The sequence below is a fragment of the Lynx canadensis genome, chromosome B1 (genome assembly GCF_007474595.2).
Source record: "Lynx canadensis isolate LIC74 chromosome B1, mLynCan4.pri.v2, whole genome shotgun sequence".
Taxonomy (NCBI): Eukaryota; Metazoa; Chordata; class Mammalia; order Carnivora; family Felidae; genus Lynx; species Lynx canadensis.
In genome coordinates this window covers 114,889,615-114,904,728 of record NC_044306.2, presented here as the reverse complement: position 1 = coordinate 114,904,728, position 15,114 = coordinate 114,889,615, and the positions used below count along the sequence as shown (strand labels likewise).

Genomic DNA, 15,114 nt, shown 5'->3' with positions numbered 1-15,114 from the left:
AACTTGAGAATCTTGGCAGATATCAGTTTTATGCTCTTATCTTCCTTAAGTGGAGATTTTCTTGTGTGTAGTAAGAATTAGCCATTTTTGCTTGTATGTATAAGTAACTTAGAATGATAAGCTTGACTGTATATAATGTTTTGAATCTGTTTCTTCCAACATTTGCCCTTCTTCATTTATATAAAATATCCACTCACTGACTGATTTGATTCTATGTTTACTTAAGGGCATACTCTAATATCCATGGTTATATTCATTATTTCCTTGGTTTTCGGTTACAGAGTTTATGTTGTGTTTAACCAAAACATTTTCCGCAGAAATATTTTTGGTTAGGACACAGATGGTAACAGATGTGCATTTTTATTCATAAAAGGGTTTTTTTTTTTAAATACCTGGCTTATAGAATATTACAAAGTCAAGTTGGCAAATATTTCAAGTTTTAGGATGTTAAAAATAATAATTAGTTGGTTTCTGGAACAAACTTACTTTTTGGAACAGAGTAAAAAAGTGACATTAATAATACATAGATGAATGTGAAGTACTGACTAGGTAGTTTTATTTTGTTCTAAAAAATGTATATTTTAAAAATGTCTAGGTTTTTTCCCCACAATGTATACAGAATTATTTTGTCCTAAAACATATAGGAAGAAGGATACACTTGCCCCATCTTAAGCATCTCAAATCTTACTTCCATTCAGAGCAAGTCTCAGCCAATCACAAACTATACTACACTTTGTAAGTTTCACTTCTCAAGCTTCAGTTTTGTCATATGTAAAGTGCTGGCGATAGAATTCACCTAATAGAGTTGTCATGAAGATGAAATAAGAACCAGTGTAAATCACTTAACACAGTATCTGCCAAGCAGTGGTTAATTAATGTTTCCCTCCTGAAGCTGCAAAGGAAGCTTACAAACTTTGAATTTCTATTCTTTCCCTTATTTTTTCAAGGCAACATATTTTTAATTGTTCCAAAGTTTTCCTCATTTATAAAACCATGCTAAGTTCAGAAACATTCTGCTTTAGAATTCCCAGAAAATCTTCCAATGTATAAATACTGGTTTCCGTGTAAACCCCCCTCATTAATTATTGCTGATGTTTTGGATATGGAGTTTTAATAGAGACACCAGGCTGATTTCAAGATTTTCGGCCAGAAAGATTTTAGCATTTATGAGGATAGAGATGGTTGAGGGAGAAGCAAAGTGGAGGGTAGGACATGGGTTATTTAAAATAGTATTTTGGTCACGTCGAGGTATCAGCTTTAGGCATCCTGTGGAGATGCCCTCTTGATAATTTTGATAGATCTGGACTGGATATTTTTTAAACTTTGATAATATACTAGTTTAGCAATTATTAATAACAACTGTTATTATGATTGTCCCCACAACTACATCGTGAAGCAAAAGTTCAGCAACTAGGACTTTCTCAGGCTCTTGAAAAAAACCGCTAATGGAAAAGGCAGAACGTCCCAAACGCTTCCATTCATCCTGTAGCTCTGGGAACCTACAACGCCCGCATCCAATCAGCTTCCAAATCCCCAGCGCCGGCAAGTGGGAGGGGCTCAGATGTAGACTGCCTCCTCTGCTTCTCAGGCTTGGCCACGTCTGACGCCCTGCAGGTCCTTGAAGGTATATAAATCACCTGTCTACTCATTAGCAATAACTGAGCTTCTTATTCAAATTTATGCTTAAAAGATTTAATAAGATATAGCTTTAAATCGTGTTGTTTACTCATTCTTCGTAGTTTCTTCTTTTTCCTATATATGTAGGTCTCCTAGAGTTACGGACCTGCAAGTTCCGTTCGCTGGCGCATGCGCCGGCGAACGGGAGGGCGGGCCTGTTTCCGGGTGGCGCGTGGGGCTTGTGGTCGGGAGGCTCCCCTGCCGCTACCAGCATGGAGACTTTGTACCGGGTCCCGTTCTTAGTGCTCGAATGCCCCAACCTGAAGCTGAAGAAGCCGCCCTGGGTGCATATGCCGTCGGCCATGACGGTGTACGCTCTGGTGGTGGTGTCTTACTTCCTCATTACCGGAGGTAACTCGGGCTGGCTCGGGCCCGAGAGGCGCTGAGACGCGGAGAGCCGGCGGCCCCCGAGGCGCGTCCGTTCCGCTCTCAGCCCCGGGGGAAGCATCGCTGTGCTCTAGGTCTTTTCGCAGGGTGGAGGGAATTTCTGGGGTCTCAAGTATTAACAGCCCAGAGGTTCATGTGCCCTCACGCCCTGTCCTGTGTCCTGAGAGGCTACTCTCATTGTTCTCCATGTTCTCACGCCCGTTGCCTTTCCGCACTTCTAGCCTCTTAGCCTAGGGATGCGAATCGAATATATTTTTCAAGCCCAGATTGTAATTCTGTTTATTGCCTGCAATTATCAGGACTCCATCCCCTCCTGTAAATTGTTTGACAGAGGCCCTGGAGAAGTCTAGTCTTGCCCATTCTACTCGGTTGGTCAGGAGGGTTTTGGGACTTTTACCTTATCTTTGTGTACAGCCCCTGGAAACGTGGAAGAGACATGACAATCCTTGGGGTTTGTTAACCCACACCTAAGGGTCCGTTGTTGCTTTTTGCCCTGGTCAACAATAAATGTGAATGGAAATTTCCAAATCCACGGTTTCGATTAATATTTAAGATCGGAGTTAGATTTGCAGAAGGTATTGTATTTCAAAAAGCAGAAGTTGAAGATTTAAAGAATAAGGAAAATAGCAGTACTATTAAACACTCCAGAATTGTCCTATCCTGGTGTTTTGTTTTTTTTCCAAATAAAAAGTTGCAAAAGGGGCGTTGTTTTGTATAGTGATGAGTTGGCAATCCGGCTACAATTTTCAGGCCACCACCCTTGCAAGCCACAGTTCCACGATGTACTCAAGACTATTCTATTGTACTTCCAGATTTTGAGAAGTGGGGTACTTAACTTAGGTGTTATAAAATTGAAGCTTACAGATTAGGGACAGCAAAAGTTCCCTTTTTAAGGGAATAGCCATAGGCGTCTTTATTTTCATAGATGTGAAAAGAGTTGTTAAGAGGGAAGAATGTGAAACTTTGAGGGCTTGGGACTAGAATTTGTCTTTGAATCAACTCCCATCCCAAATCTAGAATAATGATAGTTAACTTAAGTAAAATATATTTTAAATATTTTTTTTTATGTTGGTAAGATACTATCCTAACATTGCATTAACATTAACATTTGCTCAGCACATTAATGGGTGCTGTATTGAATAAATGAAATTTAAAATGCATGTGATTTTAACAAAAAATGAGTCTTCGTCTGCTTTGATCTGCTGGTCTCTTCTCCTAACCCTAACCTCCCTTGGAGTCCAAGCCTTTGTTAGAAGCCTCACAGTTTTCATTCTGTCCACTTATTCCCGTTGATTGTTGTAATGGGGAGATTCTCTGCTCCAATCCCAGGGGCAAATTGCAAAGGACACTTTTTAGTGGCCAAGGCCATGAGGTGTCTCATACAAGGAATCGGTTTTGCCACTGGAAAGGAGTCTCTTCTAAAAACTGTGAGTGTACTTCCATAAATAATGTTCATTGCTGAGAAATATTCAGCAAACAATGCATTGAGGTTCGATTAAGTTCCAGGCCCTAGGTACTGGGAACGACAGTGAACGAAACATAAGGACGCCGTCCTTCTGAAGCTTATAATGTCATGGTTGAGGTTGGTTAAATATCACATAAGGTTAAATATCACATAAAGCTTTTTCCACTGCGTTGTTTTTTCCATTACAAATTGCCGGAGTTGCACTGAAGGGAAAGAACAAGAGATTATGGGAAAATAACAGAAGTTGGGAACATCACATTGCAGTGTGGTTCCTGGGGAAATGACAGGTTAGCCAAAATCTAAAGAATTGGGGGAGAGGAAATAGTAGGCAAAGGGAAAAGGATGGACAGATACGGAACCAAGAGACCAATTAGGTGGGTTTTGTAGTTGACTAAGACTAACTAGGTTGGTGGCAGTGGAGATGGAGGAAAATACAATGAAAGATAGTTCAGAAGTAGATTCAGTAGATCTTGATGGATTGATTGGGTTATCAGGAGTGATTGGGGAGAATGCAGTGCGAAGGAATCTTAAACTGGTGTTTGGTTTGAGCATCTGAGTAGATGGAAGTGTCATTTTCTGAGATTGAAGAGATGAAGGTTTTTGCTGGGGTACAGTGAACCACAGGTCACTTCGGGATATGTAACAGTTGGGCATGGTTATGTCAAGTTTGCAGATATGAGTCTAGAGTTGAGAAAATAGGTCTGTATTGAAGTTGGTTAACAACAAATGTTTTTTGAACGCCTCTCATAAGCCAGGTATTGAAGAACATAGTGAAAGTCCCTGTGCTTAGGGAGCTTACATCTAATTCTACTGGGGCTAACATTGTTTGATCGGTGTTGGCATATTGACCTTCATTAGCGCATGGAACTGAAAGCCCTGGGAAGGGATGGGTTCAGTTCCAGAGGGAATGTAGACAATGAGGACAGTGGATCAAGCCCTAAGGAATTCCCAGCATGTAGCGGTTTTATAGAAGAGGAGGCCCTGTGAGAGAGGTAGCGAGAAAACATGGACAGGAGTATCACAAAAGCCATGAGAAACCAATTTTCCCCCAAGGAAAATGGATTTAGTAAACTGGATTGAGTGCTGCCGTGAAGCCTCCTAAGATAACTGAAAAATGTCCATCGAATTTGACACCATGAGATCATTGGCAACTTTGGCAAGAGTAAGATCAGCGGAGGCAGATACCAAGTTCGAGTGAGTTGAAGACTGAAGAATAAGGAAAGGGAGACAACAAGTTTACCTTTTTTTTTTCTTCCCCAAGAAGGAAGTCTCACTTTTTTTTCAAAAAGGAAGCATAGTAATAGGATTTAACTAGAAGGGTCTGGAATCCAGGGAAGGTTGATGTAGGAAGGAGAGGGTTGAAATACAGGAAGGAGGAGCGATAGCCAAAGGAACAAAGTCTCTGAGAAGGCAGGAGGGGATGGAATCCTGATAATTGCAGAAGCAATCCCACATTGGTAGGAGGAGGAACTCTTCCTCTCTTGGAGCTGGAGGGAAGGAGGAAGGGATGGCTGTAGATGCCAGCTGGTAGGCTTGGTGGTGGTGGTGAGAGATTAGGGAAGCCCAATGTGATTGCTTTGTTAGTCAAGGGTGAGGGAGACACAGTCAGTCCTACGATGTGTAAGAAAAGCTGGAAGTGAGGATGTTGGAGAGTAGATGTGGACAGTGGGAGATCCGGAAAATACTAATGTTGATGGAATTAATGGTCACAGGGACATCGTGACATAAGTGATGGACATTAATGATCATGAATCTCTAGTATTGCCTGTCTGCCTATTGGTATGATTTAAAAATGTCTCCTTATTTTACATTTAAGCAAGAAAATTACTCTAGTCACAGTACCTCTCAATTGACAGCATTTTCTTGAACTAAAATAATAGCCTTTAATATTTAATCTCCTTTATGAAGTAATTTTTTTTTAATGTTATTTTTGAGAGAGAGAGCGAGACAGAGTGCAAGCAGGGGAGGGGCAGAGAGAGAGGGAGACACAGAATCTGAAGCAGGCTGCAGGTTCTGAACTGTCAGCACAGAGCCTGACACGGGGCTTGAACTCAAAAACCACGAGATCATGACCAGCCTGAGCTGAAGTCGGACGCTCAACCGACAAAGCCACCCAGGCGCCCCTATTGTGGAGGAATTCTTGAGTATAAGAAACAGTTACTGAATGAATTTCTTTTATGAAATACCTGTTTTAGAGATAGTATGCTAAAATATTGAGTTGAATTTCTGAAAGGTTTATCTAAAGTTTAGGAGATTAGCTGGGCCTCACTTGATTATAATAATATATCAAAGCAGTCCTGTTTAAATATAAATGAATCTTTAGAGACTGATGAAAACTCTAATCCTTTTTAAAAACTAGGAATCCAATCTAATCTGTACTATTATCTTTCATATAGGAATAATTTATGATGTTATTGTTGAACCTCCAAGTGTTGGCTCTATGACCGATGAACATGGACATCAGAGGCCAGTAGCCTTCTTGGCCTACAGGTAACAGTTGCCTTTTTGAATGATTTGGTGGGAAAGAAGGTTGCTGGGGCATGAGTGCTTTTTAAAAATACAGTGAAACCTATGGGTCCATCTGCATTTAGATAATAGCTGTTTTAAAATGCTAAATGCAGGGGCGCCTGGGTGGCGCAGTCGGTTAAGCGTCCAACTTCAGCCAGGTCACGATCTCGCGGTCCGTGAGTTCGAGCCCCGCATCAGGCTCTGGGCTGATGGCTCGGAGCCTGGAGCCTGTTTCCGATTCTGTGTCTCCCTCTCTCTCTTCCCCTCCCCCGTTCATGCTCTGTCTCTCTCTGTCCCAAAAATAAATAAAAACGTTGAAAAAAAAAATTTAAAATGCTAAATGCAGAGATGCAGGAAGTGGGCAAGAACAGAAGTATATTATTTATTAGGAAATAATATATTTCACAGTGATTGACATGATCACTTATTTAAAGGAGGGTATTGGTTTAAAATACATTTATAGGCTATTCTGGGGATGAGGAAACTGCAGGTACCAGTTTATTTGTAAGTAATGTTTTTTAATCTAAAAAAAATTTAAAAAATGTTTATTTTTGAGAAAGACAGAGAGCAAGTGGGGGAGGGGCAGAGAGAGAGAGTGGGAGAGACACCAAATCTGAAGCAGGCTCCAGGCTCTGAGCTGTCAGCCCAGAGCCCGATGCAGGGCTCAAACCCACGAACCTTGAGGTCATGACCTGAGTTGAAGTGGAACACTCAACTGATTGAGTCACCCAGGCGCCCCTGTAAGTAATATTTTATTGGAACCAGGGATGCCCATTTGTTTATATACTATCTATGGCTGCTTTCAAGCTGCAGTGCTAAGTGTGACACAAACCATATGGCCTATAAGCCTGAGACATGTATTATCTGGCCATTTAAGAAAAAAATCTGTGAGCCCCTAGACTATACTATTAAATAATAAAATATAATAATAATTTTTGAGGTGCCTGGGTGGCTCAGTCAGTTAAGCTTCTGACTCTTGATTTTGGCTCAGGTCATGATCTCACGGTTCGTGAGATTGAACCCTGTGTTGGGCTCTGTGCCAACCATGTGGAGCCTGCTTGGGATTCTCTCTTTTCCTCTCTCTCTGCCCCTCCCCTTCTCTCTCTCTCTCTCTCTCTCTCTCTCTCTCTCTCTCTCTGAAAATGAATAAACATTAAAAATAATTTTTGAGACTTAGGTGTTCCATTTGACTAATGAATCACCATTCCAGTGTGGTTTGGCTTACCTGGGCAATGCTTATTATGTTGCTTTCTAAATCCACTTGATAACTGTCCATCTAAACATAGCTATATATTTGTATTCATGCTGAACGTTAATGATGTTCCATACATAGCATATTCCTGAAAAAAATGTTTGTGATTCTCTGGGAGTGAGGGGTATCTAGATGACAGGAGATCTTGATGGTAGGGAAACCTTTCATACTGTTATCATTGGTACTGTTGGAATTTTGAGCCCAGTGCTCAAAATGTATTATGTATTGTGTTTTGTGTATGTGTGTATTGTGTTTTCAATTAAGGCAATTAGCTAACAAAAAATATACCTTCTTTAGATATACCTTTGTATAAATTATCCCTTTAACAGAGGAATTTGCTTTTTGGGGATTCATGGATTCAGAATTTTGAAAGGTCTGTATTGCTAGAAAAAAACAGATATACGTATGTATAAAAATTTGCATATAATTCTAAGGATTTATAGATTGCTGGAAATTCTTGTGGGGCTCATGGAGCCTTAGTTAAAAATACTTCCTTTTAAAATTTTCCCTTTGAAAAAAAAATAATAAAATTTTCCCTTTGAAACAAGAGGTTTACTCTTGTGAAACTTCTAGAAACATTTCTTACCAATTCAAATTTGAATTTGATAGAAGTTTAAATGTCATTATTTTTAAAAGCAAAACAAAAGTTCTGGGTTAAGGGTTTCTATACATACACTAATTTGCTTTTTAAGCTAATAATTAAAATCTCAGCATTGATTTTACATTGACAGTTGTGTTAGTTGAGGTTCTAAAACTTTTTTGAACATAAGCTCCATGAAGACACAGATTTTGTTGTATCCCCAGAACCTAGAATAGTGCTTGATTCATAATTCAGAGATGGCAGGAATTGAAATGAATATACAGAAATGTGGTAAAATAGTTGTAAGGCTAAGAATAAAAAAGCAGCACAAAAATATTTAAGCAGAAATATGTCTTTCAATCTAAAGACAGGTTTTTTTATTTTTCTGGGAATTTTCATTTATTGTTTAATCTGGTTTTTCTTTTTCAGAGTAAATGGACAATATATTATGGAAGGACTCGCATCCAGCTTCCTGTTCACAATGGGAGGTTTAGGTTTCATAATCCTGGACCGATCGAATGCACCAAACATTCCAAAACTCAATAGATTTCTTCTTCTATTCATTGGATTCGTCTGTGTCCTATTGAGTTTTTTCATGGCTAGAGTATTCATGAGAATGAAACTGCCGTAAGTTATCAAGTACTTTGTATAATCAGCAGTTTAACTTTTGTTGCAAGTTGGTAAAATAATCACTTGGATCACATAAAATCATAGAGGATTTAATTTAACCCTCATTTAAACGGATGAAAATGCTGAGAACCAAAGGAATTTGTGACTTGTTCAAGGTTATAGCTATGGTTAGTAGTAAAATTGAGACCAGTTGTCTTTCTGTCATCTCCATTCATGTTCATGAAAAATGGTTATTTTGCTACAATGTCACTGACCACTGACTGGAGATCTTGTTTCTTTAAATTGCTTTTTGCTTAATCTATAACATATGGGATTTCAGTAGTAATAGTGATAGTAGGGAATTTTTTCAAGGCATTAATTACTGCTGCTCTTTGAATACTGGTATGAGGAAAACCCATTAAGCCTTGGACAGGGAGGGAGTTATTGCCTCTCCAAAAAGATGGGAAAAGGATCGTGTGTGTGTGTGTGTGTGTATAAGAAGATTTTGTTTCAGAAAACATACAATATTTTTAAAACAAAAAAAATTGGTTTTATGGCAACTTTTGTAATTCCATTTGAGATTGTTAACTTGAAATAGGGACAAGTCTGATCACATTTCCCTATATTCTTATTTCACCCGTGGATGAATTAGTAACTGCAGGAACATTGGACAAGTATACCATACAAAGATTAGCTCTTGGTAAATTTATTTTTCAGGGAGTATATTAAACGTCAAGTTTCAACTATACTGATTTCTTAGAACTGATACTCCCATATTTTATTATAATAGACAGTAAAAGAATACAGGATGTGTGTGTTTCACAGGTTCACTTATTCTGTGGCTTAACCTGTCCACCGTAACATCTAGAGTAGAATGGGCAGACTTCCCCTAGAAAGTCCAAAGGACTCACTTCTCCTGCAGTCATGTTCTTATGCTAAGGCAGGATGGGAAAGATGGGAAAAGAGCAGCGTTCTCTGTCAGCTGAATATCTGTGTGGCCACATAGTTCCCTCAGACTCCTCTGCCAGTGGCTCTTATTTTTGTCTGGGGAAAACAGTTTTAGCCATTGGCTAAGTTGTATGAAGAATTAGGCACTCCAGCCTCCTCTTTTTGTTCCTCTTTTTTTCTGTCCCTGTTGGAAAAGATACACTTGGTATGGAAGAGGCTGAAGTTTTCCAGAGCAAAACAAGAAAAGAGGAGGCTCCTAGAGAGATCGAGAGGCTACTACAAATTACCAACCAAAACAGATGGAATGTTTGGAGAAATGTAGCAGAATAGAAGTGGGCTGGTTTGGGGCACCTGGGTGGCTCGGTTGGTTGAGCATCAGACTTTCGATTTGTGGTTCAGGTAATGATCCCAGCGTCCTGGGATTGAGCCTCTGTCACACTGGGCCTGGAGCCTACTTAAGATGCTCTCTCCCCTGTCCCTCTGCCCTTCATCCGTGCGTGCCCCTCCCCCGTGCTCTCTCAGAAATAAAGAAAAAAAATCTGGGGGAAAAAAACAGGTGGGCTGGTTTTGTCCATAGAGCCAGATTTGTTTTTATTCTACTTAAGCTTCTCATTCTTCCTTATAGTTTTAGGTGTTCTCCTTAGGATATAAGTGCTTTTCTTTTTAGCTCAGGTATTTGACTTTGAGGATAACAGAGCTATCTACTGCTTAAAAAAAAAAAAAAAAGCTTTGGAAAGTGCTTAATTCTCTGGATTGCCTCCATCTTACTATTGCAATTATTTAGGTTTTTCTTAACTTTTAAAAATTTTTTATTTTAGGGAGCATGAGTGGGAGAGACGGGCAGAGGGATAGAGATGAGAGAGAGAGTGTGTGTGTGTGTGTGTGTGAGTAGGGCAGGGACAGAGAGAGAGAGGGAGACACAGAATCTGAAGCAGGTTCCAGGGCTCTGAGCTGTCAGCACAGACCCTGATGCGGGGCTCGAGCTCAGGAGCCGTGAGGTCATGATATGAGCTGAAGTCGGAGGCTTAACCGATTGAGCCACCCAGGCACCCCATGGTGTAATGTTCTAAAATTAGAAAAGTGTTTAGTTCAGAGCAGAGGGATGGGTTTCTATTTTTAGGCAAATATGTTATTAAAGCTGTATAGGGACGTCAGCTGTGCTGACAGCTCAGCGCCTGGAGCCTGCTTTGGATTCTGTGTCTCCCTCTCTCTCTCTCTGTCCCTCCCCCACTCGCATTCTGTCTCTCTCAAAAATAAGTAAACATTAAAAAAATTTAAAAAATAAAGGCTATATGAAATAGTCTATTGAATAGATTTTATTATGCAGTTGAGGACAGAGTGGCAACAATTGCCTTTTTAGCAATTTGAACTACCATGTGTTAAACCTGATGAAAAAAGCTAGGGAGCTCCTGCGTGAATCCTGAGATCATGAGATCAGTTCAGAAAAGAAATTTTAAAGGAAAGGAGAAATGAGAAGTAAAAGTAAATGTACAATAATAATATCATTTAGGGACTAGGAGAATGCATATAAGCAATTTTTCCCTGTAACTGAAATTTAACTTTAGTACATGTACTAAAACTTTATCTTCCTCTTTTTTGACCCACCACTTTCTAAACTGTTTTATTGCTTCCTTAGCATTTACATTTGTATTCAGCAAATATTATTTGATAACAGTTATTTGCTGGACACTGAACATTAAGCATAATTTTGCCTTCTAGACTCAGAATCCTTTTCCATTTACGCTTAATTAGGCATAGCAATACTTTTCAGTTCATTTTATTTCCTTGATGTAATCTGCCATTTCTCATTGTTATCATTGTATACCTGTTGTCATTTTATCCTTTCCTTTCTCTTCTTTTTGTTGTTAATTCTGTGATTTGAGGACATAGATAACCTAGCTATTTGATTGCGTTTTAGATCAGTCCTTGTTGAAGGATAGCTTCACGGCCTGGCTTTTTAACAGCCTCTGTGGGTGTTTGAGTCTCTGCTCATTTGCTTCCAGGTTTGGAGCCATATTGGTTTGTAACTGTATGCTTTGAGGGGAAAGGGTAATGGAACTGAAGCCCAGTAATATATTTATTTATTGGGGAGGCAAGATTCTAAATAAAAACCATAAGGATGAGTCACAATTATATTTTCAGATTGTCATTTGATTGATCATAAAATTTGTTGGGGTGTTTTGAAATGTTGCTTCCTTTTCACTTTCTGTGTTTATAAATTTTATTCCTGCAGGGGATATCTGATGGGTTAAAATGCCTTTTGGGATGAAATCTGTGGATATTGGATTTGCTCCTGCTAATGAAGTTTTAAAGGCTGTACCAATCCTCTGACGTGAACTATGGAAAAGAACGAAGCAGCAGAAAAGAAGCATCTAGTGAAAACATAGGAAGCATGTTAAAGCTTGAACTAGAATGTGTTCTTGGTATCAAAGAGACAAGCTTATCACAGTATTTTTCCTGCTGGCCTATGCCGACGTACCAATGATGTTAAGTGGCATTTTCTTCTTAGTTTTTCATTTCTTAAAGAAAATATACTCCGTTTCTACAGCTGTAATACTGAATAAAGTGATTATTTTTTACAGCCCCCTTAACATTTTTTGGAGATGATATTTGTGACTTTCAAAAATTAATGTAAAATCAGGAAGCGAGATCCCGTAAGCTGAGAACTCTGGACAGACGATCAGCTTTACCTATGGTGCTTTGCCTTTAAACAGAGTGTGTGACAGTACATTATTTCAGATGTGTCTGCAAGACCGTTTCCTGCACAATAAGGTGTATGAAAGGAGCAGAAATAAATAATTTTTCTAATTAACACCTTTTCTGTTTGTTTTATGAGACTGACACGCTACCACTGCACCAAGAGGGCCACTTATTTTATGATTTAATTAACCAATGGTATTAACTTTTCCGTCTATAATTACTCATTCCTACCTATAACTCTCCTAACCTACTGTTGGTAGGTCTAAGGTCTCAAAATGTAGTTGGCAGGTTGCCTTGTAAGGTAGCAATTCTGTACCCCTCTAAATACTCAAGCACAGGCTGCATGCATGTTAGAGTCGTAAGTGGTTGTGTGCGAGGAGAACTCCCTTCAGGCATTTGTTTTCAGTAATTAACACAATTGTGAGCACATCTAGAAACACCCCTACACCGGTCTGGTCTTCCCCTAATTTCTTCTTGCCAGGTCTTCTGGTTCTCCCTGACTGGCTGTGAACATCACTTCTCTAGCTGCTCAACTAGTTCCTGTTCCGAGATCTTCACAGTAAAATTCTATCCCAGGTGATTTTTTTCTGATTCCAAGGCGGATTTCACTGTAGCCATTCATTGAGTAAAATACTCATTCAAAAAGTTTTGAGAATATACGCCACGTGGCACTGAGCATTATAAGGATGAGTAAAACTGAAAAGGCTCTGTTTCCATAGAGCTTCTTTTCTTGTAGGGAAGCCAGATAAACGAAAGATAGAAACTGTTTGCAAAATGTCAGATACTGATAAATGGCCACAAACAAAATAAGTCCTAGTATGTTGTAGTGATCACAAGACATGGGAGAGGGGGTTGTTCTACCTCAAGTCCCTGAAAAAGGAAAGCAAGGCCTGTGTACTTAACAGCGTTAAAGGTTTAATTTAAGTGCATTTGGCCATATTTTAAAACCTTGGCTAAACTAGATGGACAGAAGATAACAGGAAGGCGTTAGGGCTTCAAAAGTTTTCGAATACGATTGAGTAGTGAACAGTTCCTGTTAAACACCACAAGATGGTGCTATTAAGGTTTGGTGGGGTGTTTGGGGGTTTGTTTTGGGGTTTTTTTTGGTCCCAGCTCTTAAGGTTTCTGTTTTAATAATAAATATATCTTTGCTAAATACAATGAAATATATTTAAATAACTTCTGGTAAAATTGCAATATTTTATGTGAAGAAAAAAGTCGTGTCTTGTACTAGACTTAAAATGCTTTTGAGGACGCTAACATGGCAGGCTCTGATGGAAAGCCTTTCAAGCATTATTAACATCAGCAGAGGTTAAGTAAATGAGAAGGAGACTAAATTAGTGGACTACATTGGGAACAAACTAGTCTGATTTCACCACAGAATCCTCCAGGAGTCAATGCTAATTAACACGGAGAAGTGCAAAGTGGGCTGGTGAGAGGCAAAGGAGGCTGCAAGGCTAACGACGGAAAGCTGTCGTTCCTCGACGTGTAGCTGACAGAGTAGCTGTCGGTCCAGTGGGGATCTCTGCAGCAGAGACTGCCTGTCAGAGGCCTTGGGTGGAAGTGGCTGCTAGGCCCTTGTGTCACTGGCTTGCCAGCTGTCCGGCCCAACCTTGAGATTAGCATGATCTTGGCTAGAAAGCTGAGGTGAACCCTGACAAAGCCAACACCAGAGGCTGTCACATAGCCCCTCTTCCTTGCAGTTAGGCGGTGGGTTGGTCAAAGGGACCCGAGTAGCACGTCTCTGCCAGAGATTTATAAAGAAAACATTGTCTTTAGAGAATTAAGATGACAAGAAATCCTATATATCTTGATTATAAAAGAAATCGTATGTCAATGTTTATTTGAATTGGGAAGTGTGAGGTAACTTAGGTTCTTAGTAAATGTTACATACCTGAAGTGTAAAGCTGGAACAGAGGTTATTTTCCCATTATGCCAGCAAGTAACTTGAGATTCATTTGCTGCAGTGCTTGAATTAGAACCCAGGTCTTGCACATAGCAGACCAATTGTTTCCATTATGTGCGGCTATTTCCTGGTACAGAGATTACTCTTTGAACATAGTAATACAAGGTATACACTTGCTTATAAAAGACATAGCGCCAGATGCTGGGTTATATCAATGAGAGATGGTGTAAAAAATGAGGGCTTATATCAAAAATACAACCCTTGTTAATTTGGAATTTATAATCTAGTGAGTATAGGCAAACAGGCCAATTCTCTTTTGTTAGAGGAGCACATGGGAGGAGCATCTATACCTAGATTGGGATGAGGAAAGGCTGAATTTCTTGTAGGAACAATGGGCCTGAAAGTTTCAAATACAAATAACACTTTTTCCAAAATCTCTTTTACTTGTTTTTCTTTATTTTGCTTAATGTGCTGTATACTAAGTACTTAATACGTGCTGTTCATTGCAAGTGAGAAAACATCAGGCTATCTTAAGCAAAGAGCATAATTTATTAGGATACTGGAGTATCGTACTCAAGACAGGAATGCCGCTGTGGCATTAGGAGGGCAGAATTGAGAAGATGGTACTATAAGGACTCTATTGTTTATTTCTGATGTATTCTATGTACTGACTCATGCTCTAAATGAAACTGGTCACTTCTATTACTCTAGTTCAGAGCAGTGGGAATCATGCCTTGCCAACCTATCTTGATCATTACACGTGACAACTTCAGCCACTCTATAGGAGATTTACTTGATTCAGTGATCTAAAAAAAATTTTTTTAAGGTTTATTCATTTTTTAGAGACAGAGACAGAGCATGAGTGGGGGAGGGGTAGGGAGAGAGGGAGACACAGAATCCAAAGCAGGCTCCAGGCACTGAGCTGTCAGCACAGAGCCCGATGCAGGACTCGAACCCATGAACTGTGAGATCATGACCTGAGCTAAAGTCGGATACTCAACCGACTGAGCCACCCAGGTGCCCCTGATCCAGTGATTTTTTAAGGGTACCACCTCCTTGAATGGAAACACTACCTCTTCCCT

At 39.6% G+C, this 15,114-nt stretch overlaps 1 protein-coding gene across 1 annotated transcript; it reads left to right on the top strand.

The window, feature by feature from the left end:
* The first annotated feature begins 1,833 nt into the window (after positions 1–1,833).
* OSTC (oligosaccharyltransferase complex non-catalytic subunit) lies at positions 1,834–12,238 on the top strand. Its single transcript, XM_030313290.1, has 4 exons — positions 1,834–2,028; positions 5,926–6,019; positions 8,299–8,496; positions 11,660–12,238. The coding sequence occupies exons 1-4, from the start codon at positions 1,890–1,892 to the stop codon at positions 11,676–11,678; spliced, it is 450 nt and encodes a 149-aa protein (XP_030169150.1). The 5' UTR covers positions 1,834–1,889; the 3' UTR covers positions 11,679–12,238.
* The last annotated feature ends 2,876 nt before the right edge of the window (positions 12,239–15,114 follow it).